General features: G+C 44.4%; 2 protein-coding genes and 1 long non-coding RNA gene across 7 annotated transcripts in view; 1 reads left to right on the plus strand and 2 right to left on the minus strand.

The window, feature by feature from the left end:
• The window catches only part of LOC129051342 (uncharacterized), a 76,333-nt gene that overhangs the window by 12,999 nt on the left and 37,518 nt on the right, over window positions 1-25,816 (plus strand). For both annotated transcript variants that reach the window (XR_008515514.2, XR_010138239.1), the window contains exons 2-3: window positions 24,284-24,375; window positions 25,490-25,729. This is a non-coding gene — a long non-coding RNA (uncharacterized LOC129051342). The remainder of the gene's footprint in view (window positions 1-24,283; window positions 24,376-25,489; window positions 25,730-25,816) is intronic.
• RDM1 (RAD52 motif containing 1) lies at window positions 61-12,859 on the minus strand. Of its 4 annotated transcripts, XM_054536688.2 has the most exons (7): window positions 12,585-12,859; window positions 12,033-12,212; window positions 7,450-7,572; window positions 6,544-6,712; window positions 4,515-4,613; window positions 2,162-2,244; window positions 61-424 (listed from the first exon to the last, which is right to left on the minus strand). In XM_054536688.2, exons 1-7 carry the CDS (start codon window positions 12,678-12,680, stop codon window positions 323-325), a joined length of 852 nt encoding a protein of 283 aa, XP_054392663.2. In that variant the 5' UTR covers window positions 12,681-12,859; the 3' UTR covers window positions 61-322. The 4 variants fall into 4 exon arrangements, 3 of the variants coding, with proteins under 3 accessions (XP_054392663.2, XP_002827321.3, XP_054392665.1); XM_002827275.4 differs by lacking the exon at window positions 4,515-4,613 and having other exon boundaries at window positions 12,585-12,728; XR_010138237.1 differs by lacking the exons at window positions 61-424; window positions 6,544-6,712 and having other exon boundaries at window positions 12,585-12,728.
• Window positions 16,487-25,653, minus strand: LYZL6 (lysozyme like 6). Its single transcript, XM_002827276.5, has 5 exons — window positions 25,463-25,653; window positions 21,124-21,350; window positions 19,727-19,885; window positions 18,725-18,803; window positions 16,487-16,830 (listed from the first exon to the last, which is right to left on the minus strand). Exons 2-5 carry the CDS (start codon window positions 21,260-21,262, stop codon window positions 16,761-16,763), a joined length of 447 nt encoding a protein of 148 aa, XP_002827322.1. The 5' UTR covers window positions 21,263-21,350; window positions 25,463-25,653; the 3' UTR covers window positions 16,487-16,760.

Genomic DNA, 25,816 nt, shown 5'->3' on the forward strand with positions numbered 1-25,816 from the left:
CCCCCAGATGCCGGTGCCCTTAGCAACTGCGGCCCCGCCTCATCCGTTATTTACCATATCTTTATCTAGGCAACCTTTATTAAGTTCCGTTCCAGATCCCCTCCTCGTCACCAGGGCGATCTTATCCCACAATCCTACCCAAGCCTCCCTTCCCACTCCACCAGAACACCCCTTCCCTCCCCTTCGCCACGAAAGATTTGGGCGGCCGACCCAGGTGGTTCCAGGACTCCAGCAGCCTATAGTGGTGGGGCGGGGTGGGGTAGGGGCACGGCAGAGCTTCCCAAGGAAGTTACGTGACCTCGCCTTGAGATATTCAGAAATGTTAGTCAAGTTCTGGCAGCCCGAACTCTTCCTCCTCCAAGCTGAAATCCGAGAGATACTCTTCCTCCTCTTGGCCATACTGCTTCCAGGGAGAGCAAGGGACCTGCAAAATGTGAGCTAGTTAGGGTGGCAGGCAGAACACACATTACGGTCATTCATTCCAAAATGTTGCCGTTTTTGCTAAACTTTCCATATCCTTTGTTGCATGTTTGATAATTCACCACTCTATTAGGTAGGGGCTGCCAGGGAATAAGTGAGGACTCCAAATTTTCTGTAGGAGGGGTTTTGGGAGGTGGGCAATTCAGTCTGGGAGAGAAGTTTGAACTGTCATCCTGCCTTGACTTAACATAGCCATTACCCTAGAAATTACAGCGCCACTCTTCAGAGGTCTACCCTGTGTGCACACATGGAGAAGAGGCTTAGGTTGTTAAAGTCAGCTGCTAAATAATTTCCTGAAATGCGACTATAACTGGAACCCAGCTGACTTCCTCCACAGCCATTGTTACCTATTTTATTACTCATTGTCTGGCACAATCACCAGCATGTGAACTCTAAGAACGTGCTTCATCTTATGCCAGTGCCTAGCATAGGTATATGGTGCAGATTAATGGTTTTACAATGGAAGGGATTCCAAGACTTGCCTCATTTAGGGATGGATCTATTGTTATAATCAGATTTCTGAAATCAGTGCTGACTTTCTCTCACATTTCACAGGAAGCTAGACTTCTTAAAGCTTGAAGTTTCCTTGATGGGTTGTATTTAAATTGAATTAAAATAACTATTTTACAGGGAAAAACTTCAAAACAAAACGCTTTGCAACTTTGGGGTAAAAGTTAAATAAAACACTAGCCCCAAATTAAGTTCCTACTGAAATAAAACACTTTTGCTACTTTTTAAAAAAACATTCCATATGTAGTAAATAATGACTGTTTTCTTTCAGAGATTAATTTAGAAACTTAATCCCTATTTAAGAGCTTTCATATACAGTCATGCGTTGCTTGCCATGTGAGGAGAAGCTTGAAAAATATGTCATTAGGTGATTTCACCCTTGTGCTAACATCATAGCATATACTTCCACAAACCTAGGTGGTATAGCCTACAGCACACCTAGGCTATATGGTATGGCCTATGGCTCCTAGGCTATAAACCTGTACTGTATGTTACTATACTGAATACCAAAGGCAATTGTAACATAATGGCAGGTATTTGTGTATGTAAAATGGAAAATGTACAGTAAAAATACTGTTTAAAAATAAAAAATGGTATAGCTGTAAGGGATAGCTCCATTATACTCTTATGGAACCGCCATCATATATGTGGTCTATTGTTGACCGAAACATCATTTTGTAGCACATGATTGTAATTGATTTACAGAAAGATCTCAGCAAAATATTCTACCCAAGATATACGGGAGATATTGAGATCCAGGTAATAAACTGTATTTGAAAGGCATTATAGTTTTCGAAAGCTGTAGCACGATCATTCTTAAGGCCAGTTACTTTCTCCCCATATCTCTGGGACCCTGTTTGAAGAAAGTTCTAAAAAGGCCTGTGTTCAAGCAGCCCGGCATCCCTAACTCCTGGGGGAAGACTAATCCCTCTCCTGTGTCCACAACTGTAGTAATACTCTAATAGTCCTCAGTTCTGCTCTCCACACTTCAAATAAGGGGTCAGAGCCAAAGGTCAAGACTTCAGGAAAAGCCCCAGAAATACTCTGCACTCAAAAGTAGTATCAGTTTCACATTTTCCTAAGAATGAAACAAATTATCCTCCAAATTATGCTGCTTTTTTTGAATTATGGTTACACTGGCTATGTTACCCAAGTTTTTATCTTCACATACTTGAATTAAACCGTGTAGTTCTTCGCATCTGACATCTACGATGTCTTCACTGGGTCTGTACTCCACAGCTATTTTACCACTTTCTGAAATAAAGTTAGGGAGGATCAGTTCAGAATCTTTTTCATTCTAAAACTTCCTGCATATAATGGTAGCACCCCATGATGAAACATTGTTTTGGTTTCTAAAAGCAGAAAATAAGAGCATTTTCCTGGAAGTTTCCTTATCTTCTCATCTCACACTTCAGTTTTTTCTTTCCTTTTTTTTTTTTTTTTTTTTTTTTTTAGAAGACAGGGTCTCACTCTGTCACCCAGGCTGGAGTATAATGGCACTGTCATAGCTCACTGCAGCCTGGAATTCCTGGGATCAAGTGATCCCCCTGGCTCAGCCTCCAGAGTAGCAGGGACTACAGGTACACACCACTGTGCCTGCCTAATTTTTTTTTTAGAGACATGGTCTTGCTTTGTTGCCCAGGCTGGTCTCGAACTCCTTGCTTTAAGTGGTCTTCCTGCCTTGGCCTCCCAAAATGCTGAGATTACAGGTGTGAGTCACCATGTCTGGCCTCACACCTCAGTTTTTAACATATGTATGAAATATCAACCATATTTGGTACAAAGGACTTTATGATCTTACAGACAGGAACTAAGGAATAACATAAGAAATAAAAAATGTGGAAACCAAAATGTTCAATCATAATATGACTAAATGGTAAGGCATCAGATGGGGGTCAAAGCAAGTTCAAATTTGGAATAGAGACCACTGGGCTAGTAGACACTTCACATTAGAAGCAAGGGTCAGGTGTCTACTCCTTTTGAACAAAATTCATTCCACCAGATACAATGAACAAAGCTTCTGAGAGAGAGAACATTTGAACATTTTATTGGCAGACACAGGCCCACATACCCTTATAGACAACAGAACTACCTTCAAGTCAAACTAGAGCCATAAGCCTTTTGGTCTAAGAAGTTTTCAGTGTGTGCAAGAGATACCTTTATATACTAGGGAGAGGTAAACAACCTACACACTTCCTTTGGTTCTTAAAGGTTGTTACTCAGACTTGACAGTTGATGACCAAGGAAGTAAGACTTTCACTAGAAGGGCTGTTGCCCAGGTTGGAAAGCTGAGAGCAATCAGGGCCACCTCCTACAAGAAAATAAAGGTCTGTGGTAACTTAATTAGGATCTCTCAGTCTCTAAGCCTTTAGGGCTGTGAAGCAGAAGAGCAACTCTGTTCAGGGACTCTCTGCTAATCATCAGGCTTCCTTTGGGCACAGCCTATAAGATTCGTGCCACTGTAGAACTCAATAGGGAATACAAGCAATGGCATTCAATAGCATGACCAATTCCAAGGCTCACAGCAAAGCAGCTGATTGTTGTATAAGAATCATACTTGCCCAATGTGTCAGTGCCAGAAATGAAAGCTAAAACTGAATTCTCGATTCAGGAAACATAATCTAATAAACTCTTCAGCAGAGAGTTTATTTATTCAGAGAGAAATCAACAATGACAATAATAGTTAATATGTCTGCTTATCTTGTAAGTGTAGCTCTGAGTTTTTACATTTGTCATCTCATTTACTCTTACAATATCCTCCATAAGGCTGACTGAATTACTAACCCCAGTTTGTAGACGAAGAGACTGCAGCTTAGAGATATTAAGTATTTTCAAATCTCTCTGGCTATAAGACCTAAAATTGCATTAAAAAATCTTTTTTTTTTTGAGATGGAGTTTCGCTCTGTCACTCAGGCTGGAGTGCAGTGGTGCGATCTTGGCTCACCGTAAGCTCCACCTCCCAGGTTCACGCCATTCTCCTGCCTCAGCCTCCCAAGTAGCTGGGACTACGGGTGCCCGCCACTACACCCGGCTAATTTTTTAATATTTTTAGTAGAGACAGGGTTTCATCGTGTTAGCCAGGATGGTCTCCATCTCCTGACCTCATGATCCGCGCATCTCAGCCTCCCAAAGTGCTGGGATTACAGGCGTGAGCCACCGTGCCCGGCCTAATTTCATTAAAAATCTAAGAGACAGAGTTAGGACTCAAATCCATGTGTCCAAAACTTATAATCACTATTCTGTATGATAGGCAAGCAATTAAAGAAGACCTGGCTTAAACATTTTCTGTGGGAACTGAGGCAAGTCTTTTCACATCTGTAAACGAGGGACAATATTTGCTGTCATTTTTTTTCACAAATGTCACACAGAACAAATTTGAGCCTGTTGGTGTGAAATAATTTAGCAAATGAAAGCATACTATAGAGTGCTTTAGATATCAATATTTTTATCCAATTAACTTTTCAAAATGAGTTTATTTGCTCATTGAAACTGAAGTACTTCAAGGACGATCAAGACAGTCTTACCTAGAACAACAATCAACAGTTTCTGGAATGCGTCTGACAAAGCCTTCTGAATAGCAAGCTTCTGGGCTGTCTTCCTTTTCATAAGGAATGATAACGGTCCTAAATCCAACCAAAACAAATGGATTTAAGATGCCTATTTGAATGATAATTGCTATATGTTTAAAAAATAAAAAAGCATCCACGGTTCTTAGCTCATAACCTTCATGACTAAGGGCAGACAGCACAAGAGTATGGTTGAATGGCTCTGTTATAGGTACATCCTGGCAGGGCCCATTTTTACTACCTCCATCTAGTAGGGAAGTTCCTGAAGTACTAGAAGGGAGATAAGAGCCAAGAACCTGGCACATGTCTCACATCACCCAGAGATTTCAAATTTATCAGTTAAGGCTACACTCCTACAGACCCTACCCTCCTATGCATCAAGGGCTGGAATCACTCATCGAAAAAGGTTTGGTTGGCTGGACCTGGTGGCCCATGCCTGTAATCCCAGCACTTGGGGAGGCTGAGGCAGGTGGAGGCCAGGAGTTCAAGAACAGCCTGGTCAATGTGGTGAAACTTGAGGCCAGGAGTTCAAAAACAGCCTGGCCAACATGGTGAAACGCTGTCTCTACTAAAAGTGCAAAAATTAGCTGGGTGTGGTGGCACACATGTGTAATCCCAGCTACCTGGGAGTCTGAGGCACAAGAATAGCTTGAACTGGGAGGCGGAGGTTGCAGTGAGCCGAGATCATGCCACTGCACTCCAGCCTGGGTGACAGAGTGAGACTCTTTGTCTCAAAAAAAAAAAAAAAAAAAGATGCTAGGCACAGTGGCTCACGCCTGTAATCCCAGCACTTTGGGAGGCCAAGGTGGGCAGATCACTTGAGGTCAGGAGTTTGAGAGTAGTCTGGGCAACATGGTGAAACCCTGTCTCTAATAAAAATACAACCACAAGAAAATAGCCAGGTGTGGTTGTAGGCACCTATAACCCCAGCTACTTGGGAGGCTGAGGCAGGACAATCGCTTGAACCTGGGAGGTGGAGGTTGCTGTGATCCGAGATCAAGCCAGTGCATTTCAGCCTGGGCAACTGAGTGAGGCTCCATCTCAAAAGAGAAAAAACTTTGGTACAGACAATCTGGCTCCTCCCTGGGCATCACCCCCAGGAGCCTACTCCACTCCATTAGCCTACAGCCCTGCGTCTGACTTCAAACCCTAAGCCTGATGGCCATGAATACTAAAAAAATACTCAACATCAGTATCAATTGAATACCCTTTCTAGATATCTATATTAGACTCTTTTTCTGCTGAAACCCTTTTATGAGTAAAAAAAGGAACTGAATGTTTACACAAAAGTTTATGTGAATCTTTAGATGGTGACCTGGCATGGTGGCTCATGCCTATAACCCCAGCAACTTGGGATCCTGAGTCAAGAGGATCACTTGAGGCCAGGAGTTGGAGACCAGGTGGGAAAACACAGAAAGACTCCATCTCTAAAAATAATATTAATAATAATAATAATTAGCCAGGTGTGGTGGTGTACACCTGTAGTCCTGGCTACTCAAGAGGCTGAGGCAGGAGGATCCCTTGAACTCAGAAGTTGGAGGCTACAGTGAGCTATGATCATGCTATTGCATTCTAGCCTGGGCAACAGAGCAAGATCCTATCTCTAAAAAATAATAAATAGATAAAAAAGAAATCTTTAGATGGTTTTGCCGGGATAACCGAGAGCTACAAGAGACACGTATTTGAAGGACTATTTTAGTTTGAAGCAAGTTCTTAACCAAAAACTGTAAAAACATTACTTCCTTCTTCCTCCTAAGCTTCTTGGCAGGAAGTCAGCTGTACGATTTTAAATTTAAAGGTTCAATCAGGTATTGCCTACAGTAAAACCCTATATTGTAAGACAGAAAAACTCTGCCCAGGACTTCAGTAGCTCAGAGAGGGAGGGGCTTGATATGTATCTGAAAAGATGAGTTTTGGAAAGTAAGAAAAAAGAAAGATCCTTTCCACTCCAAATCCCTACCCTCCTCCACTCCCAGTGAAAACAGACCTTCCTCCACCTTATCCATAGGCTCGTCCACCAAGCCAATGCCAGGACTCCTGCAATCATAGGATGGCAACACCACTTCTAAAGCACAGAAGAACTTCAGGCTTTGCTTCGGAAGTGGCACCATGCTATCTTCATTTTCCCTTTCTTCAAGGTCAGAAAGCTCCTGAAGCTGTAAGGATATTTAATGTAAGGTCCTTCCTGGGATCTTAATGTAGGCTTCAAAATGTTTTGTTATTAAAAGTAAAAACTTGACTGGGCATGGTGGTTCACGCCCGTAATCCCAGTACTTTGGGAGGCCGAGGTGGGCGGATCACGAGGTCAAGAGATTGAGACCATCCTGGCCAACATGGTGAAACCCCATCTCTACTAAAAATACAAAAATTAGCTGGGTGTGGTGGTGGGCGCCTGTAGTCCCAACTACTTGGGAGGCTGAGGCAGGAGAATCACTTGCACCCAGGAGGCAGATTTTGCAGTGAGCCGAGATAGCGCCACTGCACTCCAGCCTGGTGACAGAGCGAGACTATGTCTCAAAAAAAAAAAAAAAAAAAAACCAATTAAAAAAAAGAAAACCCAAAAAACAAGTACACTCCAGTCATTCAGGCTAACAGTTGAGGTGTCCTATGGCTTCAAAATCAAGTTAGATTTGCAAATGAATTGCTAGATAGAGACAACCATTTTTTATTATATGCCACAAAAACAGTGGAGAAAATTATGAATACCACCATTCAAGTGACTGAGATTATTAATTCTAGGTAGCAGGCCAATTCAGACATGTCAATTTATCCTCAATGGTAGAGGCCTCTCACATCTCCTCCCTACAATCCAGTTCAATACTTCTGTCTAAAATCTAGGATTTCAATGTTGAAAGGAGAGTGTGGTTAGTGAAAAAAAATCTACAAGGTTTACCTTGATGATCCTTTTGGACCACCCATTGAAACCAAAGTAGTAATTCGCCAGTTCTTGGCATTGGGAACTCTTCAGGGCAAGGGCTTGATGTTGAACTGCCTTATGTCTGGTGCCAAGACAAACCTAAAATCATAAGAGATAGACCCATAAATATCACAACCGCTAGAGATTTTATTTTGGATACATCTGAGATTTGTCAATACCAACCATGCAACAAAAAATTGTTTTGGTCTTCCCATTCAGTAGTTCCTGCTTGATTATATGACCTGAATATAGATAAGATGAACCCACCACCCATCCCCCTCCCCAAATTACTAACCCGTTAAAAGATGAAATAACATAGGGTGCAGTGGCTCACACTTGTAATCCCAGCACTTTGGGAGGCTGAGGCAGGTGGATCACAAAGTAAGGATATCGAGACCATCCTGGCTAACATAGTGAAACCTCGTCTCTACTAAAAATACTAAAAATTAGCCAGGCATGGTGGCACATGCCTGTAGTCCCAGCTACTCGGGAGGCTGAGGCAGGGGAATCGCTTGAACCTGGGAGGCAGAGGTTGCAGTGAGCCGAGATGGTGCCACTGCACTCCACCCTAGGCGACAGAGTGAGACTCTGTCTCAAAAAAAAAAAAAAAGAAAAAAAAGGAAATACAAATACTTCTATAAATTTTACAAGCAAATGAAACAACTAGAGGTTTATCTGCATTTATATGCTTCTTTGAGAACGCAAATATCTACTGTTAATTCTTAAAACATTTTATCCATTTTTGTGGATTTCTTACATCACAAGTTCTTTCCTATATGTCTATTTCATTTTTTAAGTGTAGTATATTATATTCATGAAATTCAAATGATACAAATAAAGTCAAATTTATTTGTATTAGAAATTAATAAGAATTAACAGTAAAGTTCTTTTTTTTTTTTTTTTTTTTGAGACTGAGTCTCGCTCTGTCGCCCAGGCTGGAGTGCAGTGGCGTGATCTTGGCTCACTGCAAGCTCCGCCTGCCAGGTTCACGCCATTCTCCTGCCTCAGCGTCCCGAGTAGTTGGGACTACAGGCGCCTGCCACCACGCCTGGCTAATTTTTTGTATTTTTTAGTAGAGACGGGGTTTCACTGTGTTAGCCAGGATGGTCTCGATCTCCTGACCTCGTGATCTGCCAGCCTCGGCCTCCCAAAGTGCTGGGATTACAGGCGTGAGCCACCGCACCCGGCCGTAAAGTTAATTCTTTATTGATTTGTTTATGCACCTTCCTCTATCACTGGTTTATAAGCTCCTTAAGTCCCAGATGAAACCATAGCTTATTCTTTTTTCATTTCCAGAACTAAGCATAGTTCTTGGCCTATAATAGAGCACAGATGATCTGTCGATTGAATGAATAAAACAATGAGCAAGTAAAAAATGAAATTACTTTCTCCAACTGAAAAGAAGGAGAAATGCCTGTTGGGAAAGAAATGAAGACCAATTTTTAAACGTTGAGTGCCACTGGCGAGACTGGCCTGTATCATGAGTCACAGTGGAGCCTTTCTGGACAACCAGGAAGCTTCAGAAAAACTCTGAGGCCCCGGGTGGCACAGATAGCTGTCAGCTTGGATAACTTTGCCACAGTTCTTGGCAGCAACCGTTTTCCTTCATTTCACCAAAAAAAAAACAAAAAAAAAAACAAAAAACCCTCTTGGCCGGGCGTGGTGGCTCACTCCTGTAATCCCGGCACTTTGGGAGGCCAAGGCGGGCAGATCACTTGAGGTCAGGAGTTCAAGACCAGCCTGGCCAACATGGAGAAATCTTGTCTCTACCAAAAATACAAAAATTAGCTGGGCATGGTGGTGCATGCCTGTAATCCCAGCTACTCTGGAGGCTGAGGCAGGAGAATCAGTTAAACCCGGGAGGCAGAGGCTGCAGTGAGCTGAGATCATGCCATTGCACTCCAGCCTGGGTGACAGAGCAAGACTCCATCTCAAAAACACAAAACAAAACAAACAAACAAAAAAAACCCAAAAAGCAAAAACAAAACCCTTTCAGGTGCCTTAGGCCTTTCCTTGATTTTATTTTAAAACATTATTCTCTTTTCCATATTTAGAAAGGCAAAAAACACAGGAACTAAGTGTATGTGCTAAAGTAGAAAAGAACACTTAAACTAGATTACAGTGGGGGGCGAGTAGTAACGGAAAGCTTTGAGTTTAGTAATAAATCTAGTATGAACGCCCTCTCGTCTCACCTATCTATTGAGTTGTAGAACATTTCCTTCATTACTGTCTCAGTGATAGGCTTTATGCTGTGAAATTCTCAAAACCTAAAGCTTATGAAATGGTCTCAATGTCCAAAGAGCACTAAAAACTCATTACTTGCAAAATGATACCAAGTAAATGTTTCATAATCTTAGTTGTACCTTTATAATATTTGAGTGGCTATGTGAAATGGTCACAGATTAGAAACAGACCATAGTTCAAAAGTTAAATAATATCTCACAGGTAATCATTTCAGTCACAGGAAGTGGAACCAGGATTGAAGAGGGTGTTCAACAGGCTAAGAGGGCGTTGAACAGGCTACTGAAGTGGCAGTAGTATACCTGGAGTCATTATTAAGCAGAGTTCTCAGATTTGATCAAGGTTAATTCAATGAGGAATGGAATATAGAGAAGAATAGGCAGCAAGATTAGTAGGAAGCAGTCAGATCAAGTAGCCAATCAGGAATTGAAATGGTCCTTGAAAAGGGAAAGATGACTGAATTGAGGCGTACAATGAGATATCATTCTGTGGCTCTGAGAAAGTAAAATTGGTTAGCATGCTAATATGGAATAGGGTTTCTACAACACCGCTTAAAGAATGTTCCCATCCTCTCAGAACTGAAGGGAGTTTCAAACAGGCAGTTTGTGAGCCATGATGAGCATGATGATGATGATGATGTGATGATGATGATACAGTCTCCTTTATGTAACAGCTGGCAGAAGACCTGGTCACACCCACGCATTTTAAATTCACATAAAATATATAGGCTGGGCGCGGTGGCTCACACTTATAATCCCAGCACTTTGGGAGGCTGAGGCGGGTGGATCACCTGAGTTCAGGAGTTCGAGACCAGCCTGACCAACATGGAGAAACCCCGTCTCTACCAAAAATACAAAATCAGCCAGGCGTGGTGGTGCATGCCTGTAATCCCTGCTACTTGGGAGGCTGAGGCAGGGGAATCGCTTGAACCCGGGAGGCGGAGGTTGTGGTGAGCTGAGATCACACCATTGCACTCCAGCCTGGGCAACAAGAGCGAAACTCCGTCTTTAAAAAAAAAAGTAAATATATAATATATGGCTGGGCGCAGTGGCTCACACCTGTAGTCCCAGCACTTTGGGAGGCTGAGGCGGGCGGATCACTTGAGGTCAGGAATTTGAGACCAGACTGGCCAACATGGCGAAACTCCATCTCTACTAAAATACAAAAATTAGCCAGGTGTGGTGGCAGGCGCCTGTAGTCCCAGCTACTCAGGAGGTTGAGGCAGGAGAATCACTTGAACCCGGAAGGCAGAGGTTGCAGTGAGCCAAGATCATGCCACTGCTCTCCAGCCTGGGTGACAAAATGAGACTCCATCTCAAAAAATAAAAATAAAAAGTAAATGTAGCTGGGCATGGTGGCCTGTACCTAGCTACTTAAGAGGCTGAGGCAGGAGGACTGCTTGAGGCCAGGATTTAGAGACCAGCCTGGGCAACACAGGGATACTCTGTCTCTAAAAAAATTAAAAAGTAAATATAAGCAGAAGTCTTCTGGCGAAGATTTCATTCATTCACTCATTTTTTAGAGACAGGGTTTCACTCTGTGGCCCAGCCAGGAGTGCAGTGATGCAATTATTGCTCACTGCACCCTCAAACTCCTGGGCTCAAGCGATCCTCCCACCTCAGTCTCCCAAGTAGCTGGGACTACAGGTGCATGCCACATCTGGCTGATATTTAATTTTTTATTTTTCTTTCTTTCTTTTTTTTGAGATGGAGTCTCACTCTGTCACCCAGGCTAGAGTGCAGTGGCACAATCTCGGGTCACTGCAGCCTCCACCTCCTGGGTTAAAGTAATTCTCATGCTTCAGCCTCCCGAGTAGCTGGGACTACAGGCGCATGCCACCATGCCCGGATAGTTTTTGTATTTTTAGTACAGATGGAGTTTTGCTATGTTGCCCAGGCTGGTCTCAAACTGCTGGCCTCAAGTGATCAGCCCGCCTCGATCTCCCAAAGTGCTGGGATTACAGGCATGAGCCACGGTGCCCAGCCTTATCTTTAAAAATTTTTTATAGAGATGGGGTCTCATTTTGTTGCCCAAGCTGAGATTTCTTAAAAAGGGACAGCATAAAATGACATGAGGTTTAGCATCAGTAGGTTTTAGTTCAATCTCAAGTTTCCATAATTCTTGTCAGGAACCTTAAACAAGTCACTCAACCATCTTGAGTTTGAGTTTCTTCATCTAAAAAACCCAGAGAACTGGAAGATTAGTGTGGAAATGCATCTGAAAATATTCTGTAAACCAGAGTGCTAGACAAATGCTAACCTATTATTGAATTCAGCACTTCATTTCAGCGGAGCTAGGAATTCCATATTTTGACCCACCTTGACTGGAGATTTCTGAAAAAGCTGCTTCCGGTCGCATGCCTTTTGGGCTCTGTGGGCAGCCCTTGCAGAATAAAACTTAATGACGGCATAGAAACCAGGATGGGCCACGGCAGCATTTGGGAAGACCCGGACTGAATACAGAAGGCCAAACTGGGAAAATGCTGTGAACAGAGAATGCTGTGGGGGTGGGACAAGTAAGTGCATGAAATCTCACGCTCAGAAAATAAAACCGCACATGCCCTCATATTCCCCAAACCTCTCTTCGCGAAGGATGCGATTCAAAACACTCCCCACTTAACAGGTTTTCCTCTTAAAATCCTAAACTTTAAGAAGCACTGGAAGGTAAAACGTTCTGACGGTGGAGAGATACCTCTCTGGGACTCTAAAAATCTGTTGGGGGTCGTTAGTTGTCAGTTGGGATCCTCTTTATAATTAAGAGTCCCTCAGCGGAGGCTGAGGCAGGTGAGGGTCTGTGGCAGGACTCCGGAACTCCCAGTCAGCGGGTGGGCAGCTTTCTCCATCCCTCCCTCCATCCTGGCCCCGGCTCACATGCAAAGCCTCGGCCGTGGGTCCGGAGCTCAGCTCCCACACTAGCAAGGTTTTGTCACTCTCGATGGGAACCGCAAAAGGTACCAACTCCGCCATCCTCCCTTCACCGCACCTGCGCGGCTAACCCTCGCCCCAGCATTGCGCCTGCGCAAGGCACGCCCGCGCTTTTTTTAAAAAGAGGCGCATGCGAGGGGCGGGGCCGGGGCTCGGATCGCTCCCTTGCCCCTCCTACCTAGGGCCGGCCTGTGAGTCTGTTCCCCTCCTCCAGTCACAGCCCCAAGATCCCTGAGTTTAGAGCTTCCGTTCAATGCATGTTTAGGGTAAAGTCCCAAAATAGGCTGACAGGATGGAAGGGTAGGGACGTGTTTATAGTAGCCAGCTTCATCATCACTCCTGAAGGAGATTAGGGTACTAAGTATTAGCACTATCTACTGAGCTTGTGGGAAATAACCACGAAAGATGCACTCTTTTGACTTAAGAGGTTTTTTTAAGAGTTTAAAATTGCAAATAAAAGTATAACTCACTAAACGATTAACAGTCTGGCATGAAATCTTTAAAAAGAATTCCCTGGTTTTCCTATGTCATTCTGGTGAATCGTGTATGTGTACTTGTGGGGGTCAGATGATGTGAGAGGTTGGAGGTACGAGTGAGAAGCAGAGATTACTTTTGAAAAAAGAAAAACAAACAAACAAGAAAACCCACAAAGAATAAGTCCAAATAGGGCACCAACATTGGAGCTGATGGTGTCTGAGAAGGGTAGGTGTCATAATCAGCTACGTGGTGGAGGAGTGTAATCAACTGGTGGGTTTATCATACCCACTGCCCAGAAAAGCTGATTTACTGAGACAGTGTTATTGAAATAGAGAAAGAGTTTCACAAGCACAGAACCAGCTAAATAGAAGACCGGAGTTTTACTATTACTCAACTTAGCCTCCCTGAAAATTTGGAAGCTGGTGTTTTTTAAAGGATAATTTGGCAGTCGGGGGCCAGGGAATAGGAAATGCTGACTGGTTGGGTTAAGGATGAAATCATAGAGAGTCAGAGCTTGTGTTCTTGTGCTGAGTGAATTCCTGGTTGGGGGCCGCACGACCAGATGAGCCAGTTTGCCCATGTGAGTGGTGCCAGCTGGTCCATCAGAATAAAGGGTCTGAAAAATACCTAGAACGCCAATATTAGGTTTTACAATAGTAATGTTGAAAGGAGTTAGTTAGCTTGGACACAAAGCAAGGGAAGGGTCCCCAGAAAGATCCTGGCTCACAGGGTCAGTGCCTTACCCCCACATAACATAAAAAGCAGCCTGGGAAAAAATTCAAGCTACCGGCACCCATAAGAGAACTAGCATAGGGTGTTGTGCCTGGAGACATGGAAAAACCTCTGGCCCATTTGGATAAAAGCTTGCGCAAAACTTCAGCTCACTCAGACAAAAGAACAAGGCCTGGCATAGAAATGCTTTTGTCCTTTGTATAGTCAGTGGGCTCCCAGGATGAAGTTGCTTCTACTTTTGTAGGCATGGGCATAGTGGACTCCGGTGGGTTCCAGTGGGCACTCTACTTTCCTTTTTGGACCTGTAAGTCCAGCCTCTATGAATCATCACTTCAGCCCCTGATAGGTCTTGGGCCAAGCTAAGCAGCATCTAAGAATCATTTCAGCTCCTGACTGGTCCTGGGCCAAGGCTGCTTGCCAAGCTGAGTTCTCCAAGACAGCTGGCGGACTAAGCACATTGCTTCCCCTTTCCAGTCCATAAAGACCCCAGCCTCACAGGGGACACCCGTTCTGGCCCCCACGCTCTGCTAGCAGAGAGCTTTCTTCTTTTGCTTATTAAACTTTCACTGTAACCCCACCTTTGTGTCCACAAATGTGCTCCTTAAGATGTGCTCCTTAATCATCTTGGAGGTAGGACAAAGAACTCCGGGGGTTATATCAGACAACTACAGACTGTTATATCTTGATGCGTTGCTGAGACTACAACAGTGTTTTGTATAGGAGCAACTGGAGAGGTTAGGAATCTTGTGGCCTCTGGCTACATAATTTCTGAGCCATAATTTCTAATCTTGTGGCTAATTTGTTAGTTTTACAGAGGAGATCTGATTCCCAAGCAGGGAGGTGGTTTGTTTCAGGAAGGGACTATTATCTTTGTTTCAAAGTTAAGCAGCAAAAATTCCTCTCATAGTTAGCTTGGCCTGTGCCCAGGAATGAGCAAGGGCAGCTTGGAGGTTAGAAGCAAAATGGAATCAGTTAGGTCAGATTTCTCATAATTTTTATAAAGGCAGTTTCAGTAACACAAGAAGTAAAGCGAGTCCTACCACTGTTTATTTTAATCCTAGAATGTCAGAGCCAGAAGAGACCCTGCAGGACAAGTCTCTTGTGGTTTCTGAATAATGATCCTCAGATTCATGCTGTGATAAAGTTTTCAACCCTACTCTACAAAATGAGGACCATATGGAAAATATAATCAGGTTTTTTATAATTTCATAAAATAAAATAGATTCCACTCCATTCTTCTACAAGTATGACCTCCCTATAATGTTGATACTAAAATTTTTTCTATGAAAAGATGCTAATAGAGGATAGTTGCTTTAATGCTCTTACTTGGACATTAAAATTAAAAATTAGAAATCTCGGCCGGGCCTGGTGCCTCACATCCGTAATCCCAGAACTTGGGAGGCTGAGGCAGATGGATTACTTGAGGTCAGGAGTTTGAGACCAGGCTGGCCAACATGGTGAAACCCTGTCTCTACTAAAAATACAAAATAGCTGGGCATGGTGGCTCATGCCTGTAATTCCAGCACTTTGGGAGGCTGAGGTGGGTGGATCACCTGAGGTCAAGAGTTCGAGACCAGCCTAGCCAACATGGTGAAACCCCGTCTCTACTAAAAATACAAAAATTAGCCGGGTGTGGTCGGGGGCGCCTGTAATCCTAGCTACTGGGGAGGCTGAGGCAGGATAATTGCTTGAACCCAGGAGGCGGAGGTTGCAGTGAGTGGACATCATGCCACTGCACTCCAGCCTGTGACAGAGTGAGACTCCATTTCAGAAAAAAAAAAAACAAAACAGATTAGTTGGATGCAGTAGCACACACTTGTAGTCCCACCTACTTGGGAGGCTGAGGTAGGAGAATTGCTTGAGCTTGGGAGTTGGAGGTTGCAGTGAGCCAAGATCCTGCCATTGCATTCCAGCCTGGGCTACGCAGTGAGACTCTGTCTCAAAAAAAAAAAAAAAAAAAAAAAATTAGAAATCTCAGGTTTAATTATTTTTTACATTTTATCACCTGTGAAATACAGAAGTCTGGCAACTACTGAATAGTCAAATCCCTCCTTCTATAGTAGAAACAGTTAAGGCTCAGTGGTAGAGAAATAAGTGGTCCAAGATAAAACCCCAGTTTGGTCAGACACTACTGACGGTGGCTATGTGTAGGACATTCCTTCAACTGTCACTTTTCTGATTTTGCCTTTTCTTTAAGCATGTTCTACTCCACATCAGCACCCTCCAGGCAAACCAGATCCTGTCCAGAGAAGCTTTTTTAATCATCTAGATCCTAGCTTATTCTCCCAAAGCACCCCCAAATTATTGGTATCTGCCACTATTTCGCCATCCCATCACTACTTTCTCCACATCAATACCAGACCCCACCCATTGCCTACTTCTGAGTTTTCTCTTTCACTTCAAAAATTGTTCTTTGGAGGAATTACTTGGATGCTGATACTGTTTCAACGCAATAATTATGGATTTTATTGTACATTTAATTACCTATTGTAATGTTTGTGGATGTCTCTGCTTCTCCACCTAGATTATGAACATCTAAAGAGCAATAGTTGTGTTTTGTCTTCCTTCTAGTACCTAGTACACTCCCACTGTCTTAGGTACTCAAATATACATAGACTAATGAATAAATGGACACAGTCTTTGCAGAGTGAGTGCTTTAATATTTCGATATAGAGATTTCTTTATTGTGGTCCTCAGTTTACAAATGACAGACAGGAACCAGGGGACTGGGTCCAGATGGGAGTAAGGAGGAAGCCAAGAAAATCATTTATTCTTGGGGCTCTGGTCAGTTTTAGTCATAAATGGGAAGGGAAGAAAATAACACGAAATTGAGGCAGTAGGAAGAAGAAATGAAGAATCCCTGAGTGAGGACAGGAGTCTTCGAATGACTCCACGGTACACCCGCACCCTGTTTCATCTCAGGCGGCATCCTGTCAGCCAGTAGGAGAGTGGCCGGCCTGAACAGTGCAACCTCCATTCTACCCTGTGGAGAAAAAAGACATGGTTCTTGCCTCACACTCAGTAACTCCTCCACACACAACCCAGTTCTTGGTGAGTCTCGCATGTGGAGCAACGCCCAGAATCCCCGTCACTGCTAGCCCTCTGGTCTGTCCTCCACTGTCCCCTCTGACGAATCCTGTAAAACTCTCTCATCTCTGGTGTTTGCCTGCTTTCCTGGATCAATGTTTCCACATTTTAAAATCCTCATATCTCCCTGAAGGGGTGAGCACTGTTTTACAGGGCTGAGAGTTACTTATTAAAAAAAAAAAAAAAAAAAGTCCCAGGTACAACCATTGATTCTCCCTCCAGAAAGGATCAGCATAATCATCGCTGTCAATTCTTTTCTGTGGTGTTTTGAGTATGCAAGGGATTTGACTCCTTCCCCAGTCGCCTGTAGAGGCAGCCATTTGTGTTACTTATATAACTAGTTTGAAGCTCAGAAAAGGTGACTATCTGAATGTCCACCGTTGGTGAGCTCACAGCTATGTGGGTGTCTGCCCAGCTGATGAATGCCACATTTTTTTTGTTGTCGTTGTTCTTTTTTTGAGACGGATTCTTTCTCTGTCACCCAGGCTGGAGTGCAGTGGCGCGATCTCAGCTCACTGCAACCTCTGGCTCCCGGGTTCAAGCGATTCTCCTGCCTCAGCCTCCCAAGCAGCTTGCCTTAAGGAGCATGGACACAAAGCAAGGGAAGGGTCCCCAGAGAGATCCTGGCCCACAGGGTCAGTGCCTCATCCGCACATAACATAAAAAGCAGCCTGGGACAGGCGCCCACCACAACGCCCGGCTAATTTTTGTATTTTTTAGTAGAGACAAAGTTTCACCATATTGGCCAGGCTGGTCTCGAACTCCTGACTTTGTGATCCACCCACCTCAGCCTCCCAAAGGGCTGGGATTACAGGAGTGAGCCACCTCGCCCAGCCGGCACTTTTTTTTTTTTTTTTTTTTTTAAACAGAGTCTCATTCTGCCGCCCAGGCTGGAGTGCAGTGGCGCGATCTCGGCTCACTGCAGCTTCCACCTCCCAGGTTCAAGCGATTCTTCTGCCTCAGCCTCCCGAGTAGCTGGGACTACAGGCAGGCGCCACCATGACCAGCTAATTTTTTGTATTTTTAACAGAGACGGGGTTTCACCACGTTGACCAGGCTGGTCTTGAACTCCTGACCTCAAGTTATCCACCTGCCTCGGCCTCCCAAGATGCTGGGATTACAGGCGTGAGCCACCATGCCCAGTTCACATTTTTAAATAAAAAAAATATTGTCAATTACGGCCACAGGGCCCGTGCGGCAGCCATAATTGTATTGCTTAACTCCTCCCATCCCTACAGTTGATTGGACCAAGGGGGCACACATGGTCCAAGTGGAACCAATCAGATTCTCTATCCCAGGAACTTGGACTGGGACTGAGCCTGGCCAGTCCCTATAGGTGCTTAGGACTTTATCCTATTAACTTTGCAGCACCCTTTGTCCTTTAGACTGTGGAGCAGAGAAAGTTAGTCTGCGGAGAGAGAAGTGAAGTAAATGCACCAAGAGAAGCTGAAACCTGCCATGGACAGTGTGCTGACAATTTCCAGCCCTGGTTCCATGCTCTTCCTGAGGCCCAGCTGCAGCCCTTGAGAGGGCTCAGTGAGACATCTGGGCCTCTCAGAATAAATTTCCCCCAGCTAGCTCAAGTTGTTTTCTGATACTGCAACCAGAAGAGTTTTGTTTAATACAATATCATAGAAGAACCAGATCTCAGAGTTCCAAGACCGTCCGCTATCCCACATCTTTCTAGACACTGCAAGGGCGTGCCCGTGAGTCCTTGCCTACTGCCCTTTTCTCTGTCACGTCCCCCTTCGTGGGGCTCTGCCTGCTGAGTCCCACCGTGTCCTCCTCACCAGTTGTTCATCCCCCGTGCTCCGGACACAATCCTTTTTGCGCAGTGGATGCCTGCAAGAAGGTTGGGATTCAGCAGATCTGAAAGGGAGGAAGAGAAAACCTGTGAGGGCACAGAAGACAGTCCCAAAGATGGAGGCAGACACCAGCCCTCCCTGGACAGGCCTATGCCACCTAGGGGCTTCCAGTTGAGGCAAAGGCTCTTTCCCAGGGGCCCATTTAGACATCCCTACAATAGCTGCTAGAGGTTTGAGGTGAAAGGGGGTGTGGGCAGAAGGGGCAAGAGGCCTGAGATTTGGGCCTGTTTACTACTATTCTTCCTAACCAGGGTAGATAGTGGTTCACTCAAAGTTTGTGGGAGGTTTCTAGGGAGAGGAAATGCCAAAACACCACAGAGGTATGTCCCGCCTAGTGAGTGGGGATCTTCAGGTGAGGAGCCCAGGGACATCAGTCAGTGTGCGAAGGCAGAGGTGAGGGGCAGAGTCATGGGCCCTGTCGAGCCTCCTGGATCAGCTCTGAGGTAGGGAGTTTGCACTTGGCCTTTGGTCAGATCATTAGCTGAAGAGGGTACTCCGGAATGGTTAAGAGCCTGTGAGGCCACTAGTCTGGCATTCAATGCTGGTTCTCTTTTTGAGCCTCAGTTTGCTGTTTTGTAAAGTGGGGATCATAAATGGTTTCTACTGCATGAAAGTTGGATGAAATAAGCCAAGTATGTAAAGCGCTTAGTGTATAATATTCTCTCAATAAACATTGGCTGCTGCAACTGTTCTACTACTACCAGCTGTATACGGAGCCTTCCTGGATCCTACTCAGGGACTCTATAGAATCTCCTAACTGGATGGGCATTAGGGACACTACTCCAGCCCTCTGCTCAGTAAAGGGATTCCCTGATTTTTTGAACCATATCTCTGGGGCCATTCCCAGGCTGTGGGTGGGAAGAGAAGTTCTGTGAGCAGAGCCTGGTTGCCGCTCTCATCTCTCCCACCCTGGGGCCCTGGCCAGACCTTGACAGTCTACGTGGCAAAGGTTTTCCGAGTAACTCTTATAATCGTTGCACCAGTAGTGGCTGTTGATCTGGAAGAGGCCATAGTCAAAACTTCCATCTGCATTTTCATTTATCTTTGATATGTTGAACTTGCTTTCCACAAAAGCCAGGCACAGCCCTTAGAGTAGGGAGAAGAAGGTCAGGATTTAGAGGGGACCAAGCTGAGTGAGAAGGGAGATGGAGAAGAAAGGGAGGCAAGGTATCAGACAAAAGGAACAAGGCCTGGGAGGCAAGATAGGACTAGAGGGCTTGAAACCTCCATTGACTTGCCCTCTTATCCTGTGGTCCATCCACCCACTCATAAGTACAACCACTCATCTGTCCATCTATTCATGTATTTTGCACTTACTGAGCACCTACTGTGTGCCAGGAACTGTGCAAAGCCTAGTGAGGGACATTTCAGTTGGGTCAAACACAGATGCTGCCTTCAAGGGGCCTATATTACAAGCTTAAAAATATGTACCTAAGGCCGGGCACGGTGGCTTACGCCTGTAATCCTAGCACTTTGGGAGGCTGAGGCAGGTGGATCACGAGGTCAGGAGATCGAGACCATCCTGGCTAACACGGTGAAACCCTGTCTCTACAAAAAATACAAAAACTAGCTGGGTGTGGTGGTGGGTGCCTGTAGTCCCAGCTACTGGGGAGGCTGAGGCAGGAGAATGGTGTGAACCCAGGAGGCAGAGCTTGCAGTGAGCCAAGATCGTGCCACTGCACTCCAGCCTGGATGATAGAGTGAGACTCTGTCAAAAAAAAAAAAAAAAAAAAAAAGTACCTAAAAAACCCACAAAGCAAGATTAAAGGACAAAAGTGTTGCAAGACAGGTGCACGCAAATCCTGGGCAAAAGCGAGATATCCCTTCCATGCAGGAGGAGAAAGCCTTTGTACTAGCTGTCCCCTCTGCCTAGAGTGTTCTTCCCCCAGACATTTGGGTGACCAGGTCCTTCATTTAATTCAGTGCTGCTTAATGTCACCTCCTCAGAGAGGCCTTCCCTGACTTCCCCATCTAAAGAGTGTCACCATTGCTCCCCCTGCTTTATTCTTCTTCATAGCATTGATCACCACCAGGCAGTACGTTATGAGTGTGTTTGTTTCTGCTCTCTTCCCCTAGGATGTGAACATTACAAGGGAAGGGAATTTGTTTATCTCTACATCCCCAGCGTCTAAAACAGTTGTTGGTACATAATAAGTGCTCAGATAATAACTTGAGTGAATACAGCGTGTTGGGAAAGGCTTTTTTGAAGGGTGCTGCTTTTTGAACTTGGCTTTGAAAGATGAACAGGAGAGAAAGAAGCTGGCCACATAGGACATGACTAGCAGAGGAGGAGAAATGGCAGGGGAGGGGCCGATGGTACTCACAGTCACTCAGGGAGTAACCCTCAAACCCATCCAAGTCCTCCAGCTGCAGCACCTGGGCCAAGTCACAGCGACTGATGAGGCTGGCATGATTTAGGGCAAGAAAGCTGCTGACCAAGTAGATGAGTAGCACCTTTGTCATCCTTGGAGGGGAGGAGGTGCAGCTGAGGGCTGACGGTTCTTAGGGTCTTGCAGACTTTCTGCTGATCTTCTCTGAGAGCCTGGGGAATCTGGAGAGGGCAGCCAGATTTCCTTACTCACTCACTGCTCCAACCTGGCTGTTTCCAATCTCTTTTCTCTTGTTTATTATTTTATAGATTTTTATTTATCATGGAAAATTAAACATTTAAAAAAGGAAAGAGAATAGTATCACGAACCTCCATATACCCACTTCTGAGCTTCAACATTTAAAAACCAAGGCCAATCTTTCTTTGTTGTTGTTTGTTTTTTAGTTTTTTATTTTTTAGAGATGGGGGTCTCACTCTGTTGACCAGGCTGGTCTTGAACTCCTGGCCTCAAGTGATCCTCCCGTCTCAGCCTCCCAAAGTGCTGGGATTACAGGTGTGAGCCACCACACCTGGCCAATCTCATTTTTTCCATAGGTCCTCTTATATGGGCACCCAGCTATGGGTAGTATTTGGGTATTGGGATGGGGAGTGAGGTTGGCAAAGGAGATTACTGAAGACTATCTTCAGCAGCATATGTGTGTGTGTATCTGAGCATGTGCTTTTAGAAAGAGGGCCAGGACACTGGGTGCTAATCTCCCCACAACCCCACTTCCCCAGACACATGACACATGATTTTTCCCAAGGGCATACCCTGCCTGGTACAATTCTTGGTGGGCTGGCTGTAGACATAACCTTCACTTTCACATTGTGTGTGTGTGTGTGTGTGTGTGTGTGTGTGTGTGTTGAACAGCAAGGGCCCTAGATTCACACTGCCTGCTTTCAAATCCTGGGCTGCTATGTGACTTTGGGCAACATACTCAACCTTTCTGGGCCTCATTTGTAAAATGAAGATAAGCTAATACCTACCTAAAAGGGTTGTTTTGATGATTAAATGAAATAATGCCCAGATCTTGGTTCACATTCCACACAAAAGGGAACCAGGACTCTAGGAAATATGGCTGATTCCCAGGCTAGAGCAGGAAAGGGTTATGAGATGTCTGGATTATCTTGCTGTACAAGAAATTTAAAAAGTGCTCAAAATATGGATTGGGGCATGTCAAATGGACACAAGAGCTAGCTCAAAGGGGCACCAACTGGCCAGATCTGGAACGATGTTTTTTGGTAACAGCATTATTGAGATATAATTCATGTATCATACAATTAATTCAGGTAAAGTGTACAATTCAATGGTTTTCAGTATGTTTGCAGAGTTGTCACTTGATTTTAGAATATTTTCATCAATCCAAAACAAAACCCTGCACCCATTTAGCAGTCACTGCCCATCCCCCTCCTCCCAACCCCTGGCAACCACTAATCTACTTTCTATCTCTATGGATTTGCCTCTTCTGGACATTTCATACACATGGAGTTACATAAAATATGGCATTTTGTATCTGGCTTCTTTCACTTAGCGTAATGTTTTCAAGATTCATTCAGGTTGGAGCACGTAATGATACTTCATTCCTTTCTATGGTTGAATAATATTCCATTGTATGAATAGACCATACTTTGCCTATCCATTCATTAGTTGATGGACATTTGGGTTGTTTCTGTTTTTGGCTATCATGAATAATCCCACTATGAACATTCACATACTAGTTTTTGTGTGGATATATGTTTTTATTTCTTTGGAGTAGAGTTTCTGGGTCATGGGGTAACCCTAGGCTTAAGCTTATGAGGCCTACCAGATTTCCAAAGTGGCTGCACCATTTTGCATTCCCATCAGCAGTGTATGAAGGTTCCAATTTCTCTACATCCTCACCAACACTGGTTATTATCTGTCTTCTTGACAAAAGGTATCCTAGTGGGTATGAACTGGTATCACCCTGTTGTTTTAATTTGCATTTCCCAGATGGCTACTGATGTTGATCATCTTTTTATGTGCTTATTGGCCATTGTATATCTTTGGGAAAATGTCTATTCAGAACCTTTGCCCAGTTTCAAATTGAGTTGTGTTTTTATTGCTGAGTGGGAAGAGTTCTTTATATATTCTGTATACTAGACCAGCATCAGATATATGGCAGATTTTTTTTCCCCATTCTGTGGGTTGCCTTTCACTTTCTTGGTGGTGTTCTTTGAAGCCCCAAAGTTTTTAATTTTGATGATGTGCAATTTATCTATTTGCCCTTTTGTTGCGTGTGCTTTTGGTGTCATATCTAAGAAACCATTGCATAATGGTTTCCAACGTAATCTGGGACAATTAGACCATCAAAATAAATGACAGTAACAGATTATACATTAAATGCAATAGGAATCCATGAGCCCATAATAATAATAAATTGACAAAAAGATACATTGTGTGGAGCTGAAGCAGAGACCTCTTCCTGACAATAAAAGGCCAACCAATAAGTGTGGAGGAAGTCATGGAGTTGAAAAATAATCACCATTTTGCAACCATCATAGATTCGTTTGAGAACAAATCATCATTGCATGCTAAATCTGAGGTGGTGGGAAGGCTGCTGAAGAACTGGATATATCATGATCTTATAGGATCTCCCCACAGATTGCTTATTAGTTGCACAGAAAGAAAAAACAAAACAGTATACAGTGGATAACCAGACAGTATTTTGACCTTGCAATCAAAATTAACATCTCCAAAGACGGACAGAGGGACATTGTGTGCCTCCAGATGTGATTCCCAAGGAGGATACATCACTTATGCAGTATTCCGTCCTGGGATGCATAGCCTGTGTCTAATCCTGAGGAAACATCAAAGCCAAACTCACTGAAAATCTGTAAGATAACTGGCCTGTATTCTTCAAAATGGCCAATGCCATGAAAACTGAAAGACTGGCCAGGCATGGTGGCTCATGCCTGTAATCTGAGCACTTTGGGAGGCTGAGGTGAGAGAATTGCTTAGGCCAAGAGTTTGAGACCAACCTGGGAAACAGCAAGACCTCATCTCTACACTAAAAAGAAATAATACTTCCAATAAATCTGAAAACCTGGGACTATTTCTGTCACTGACGGAAGGTGTGTTTTTCCCCTTAAATTAGGTATATGTTGCTGAGGGGGCAGAAGCCTGAGTTCTTCCACCCGCTGCCTTCAAGTGTCAGGCAGCTTCTGCTTGGACAAGATGGCTACACTGGTGAGCTTGTTTCTTCTCCAGTCTTGTTATAGGAGGCAGAAAGAAACTACTTAGGTAGACAGTTAGGGTAAAGTGAATCCCCAGCAGAACTTTCCTTTTAACACAAAGCAGCTCAAAGATAGCTCCCTTTCTAACCTCACGCAGTTCAAGGAAATCACCTTTCTTCTAACAACAAGCAGCCTGAAAGAGCAAAGAGTAAAACAGATAAGAGCTCAGGCACAGAAGGATGGGGGAAGTCTCCTGGGTAATCACCAAACTTCACACTTATACAATGGGCCCCAGTAAAACAGTGGGCCTTAATAACCACATTCCTTTCTCTTTAGGAGCGCTAAGATAGGGAAGCTAAAAGCAGAATCTAGGGGTATGCCTACAGCTGCAAGATGTGTGGGAACAGACACAGAAACTCTCCCTCCCAGATAAGCAAGACAAAGAGACACATACTAAAAGTTGATGTGGTCGGGAATGGGGTGAGAGCCTATTAAAAACTCTGCTCTATACAGATAGCACACCTGGTCCCAACTGAACCATCGGGCTCTAGGAGGATAAGACATCCCCTCATCACAAATGCCCCCTCTCTAGCCCATTTATAAAACCCTGACATTTTTACTACCACCCAGCAACCTGCCTGGGACCTCTGTCTGTGACAGAGAGCTGTTCTTTCCTTTTGCCTATTAAACTCCTGCTCCAAACTCACTCTGTGTGTGTGTGCGTCTGCGACCTTGATCTCCTTAAACATGAGACCATGAACCTTGATATTTACTCCAGACGACGGGGCTGCTTCTGTCTCTTGTTCTGAGACTCATTCCACACCAGCCTGAGCTTCGGGCCATTCTTTTGCTTCTCCCACCTTCCTACCCCCAGAGCTGACAGATTTGGCAAATAAAATTTACAAGATGCCCTGTTAAATTAGAATTTCAGACAAACAACAATCTACTCCACACTGACTCAGGAGGGTCCCTCAGAGATAGATGTCACTGAGCCTCGGGAAGCAGGAAGCTCCATCCCTGCCCATTAAGACCCCTCTCAGGGTCCCCTCAAGGAAGACAGTGGTTACAGAAGGTATGTTCTCACCCCTTCCACAGCTTACCTCTCTCCCGTCCCTCTCTGACCCCAGGTTCCAGCTGGCCCAGGGATTTCTGGGAGGATCTGTAGAACAAGGCCGTCTACAGTAGGAGCCTCTTCTTCCTCACCACATATGCTTCAGCCCTGCCCAACTAACAGCTTTCCATGTTCTAAAGAAGGCTTCTGGAACCCCAGTTCTGTGACGTCATCCATCTCCTGGAAATACACTGGTTTTAACCAGGCAAATTGGCCAAGCATCAGGCAGAAGTAGCAGCTGGGCCTGGGAGGACAGGTGACATCTGTGAGGAAAATGGCCGGGTGGGACAGGGTGGAGAGCACCGGCTGTTTTCTTCCTTTTTGGGAACAGCACCACCTTTGG

This window comes from Pongo abelii, chromosome 19, assembly GCF_028885655.2.
Source record: "Pongo abelii isolate AG06213 chromosome 19, NHGRI_mPonAbe1-v2.0_pri, whole genome shotgun sequence".
Classification (NCBI taxonomy): domain Eukaryota; kingdom Metazoa; phylum Chordata; class Mammalia; order Primates; family Hominidae; genus Pongo; species Pongo abelii.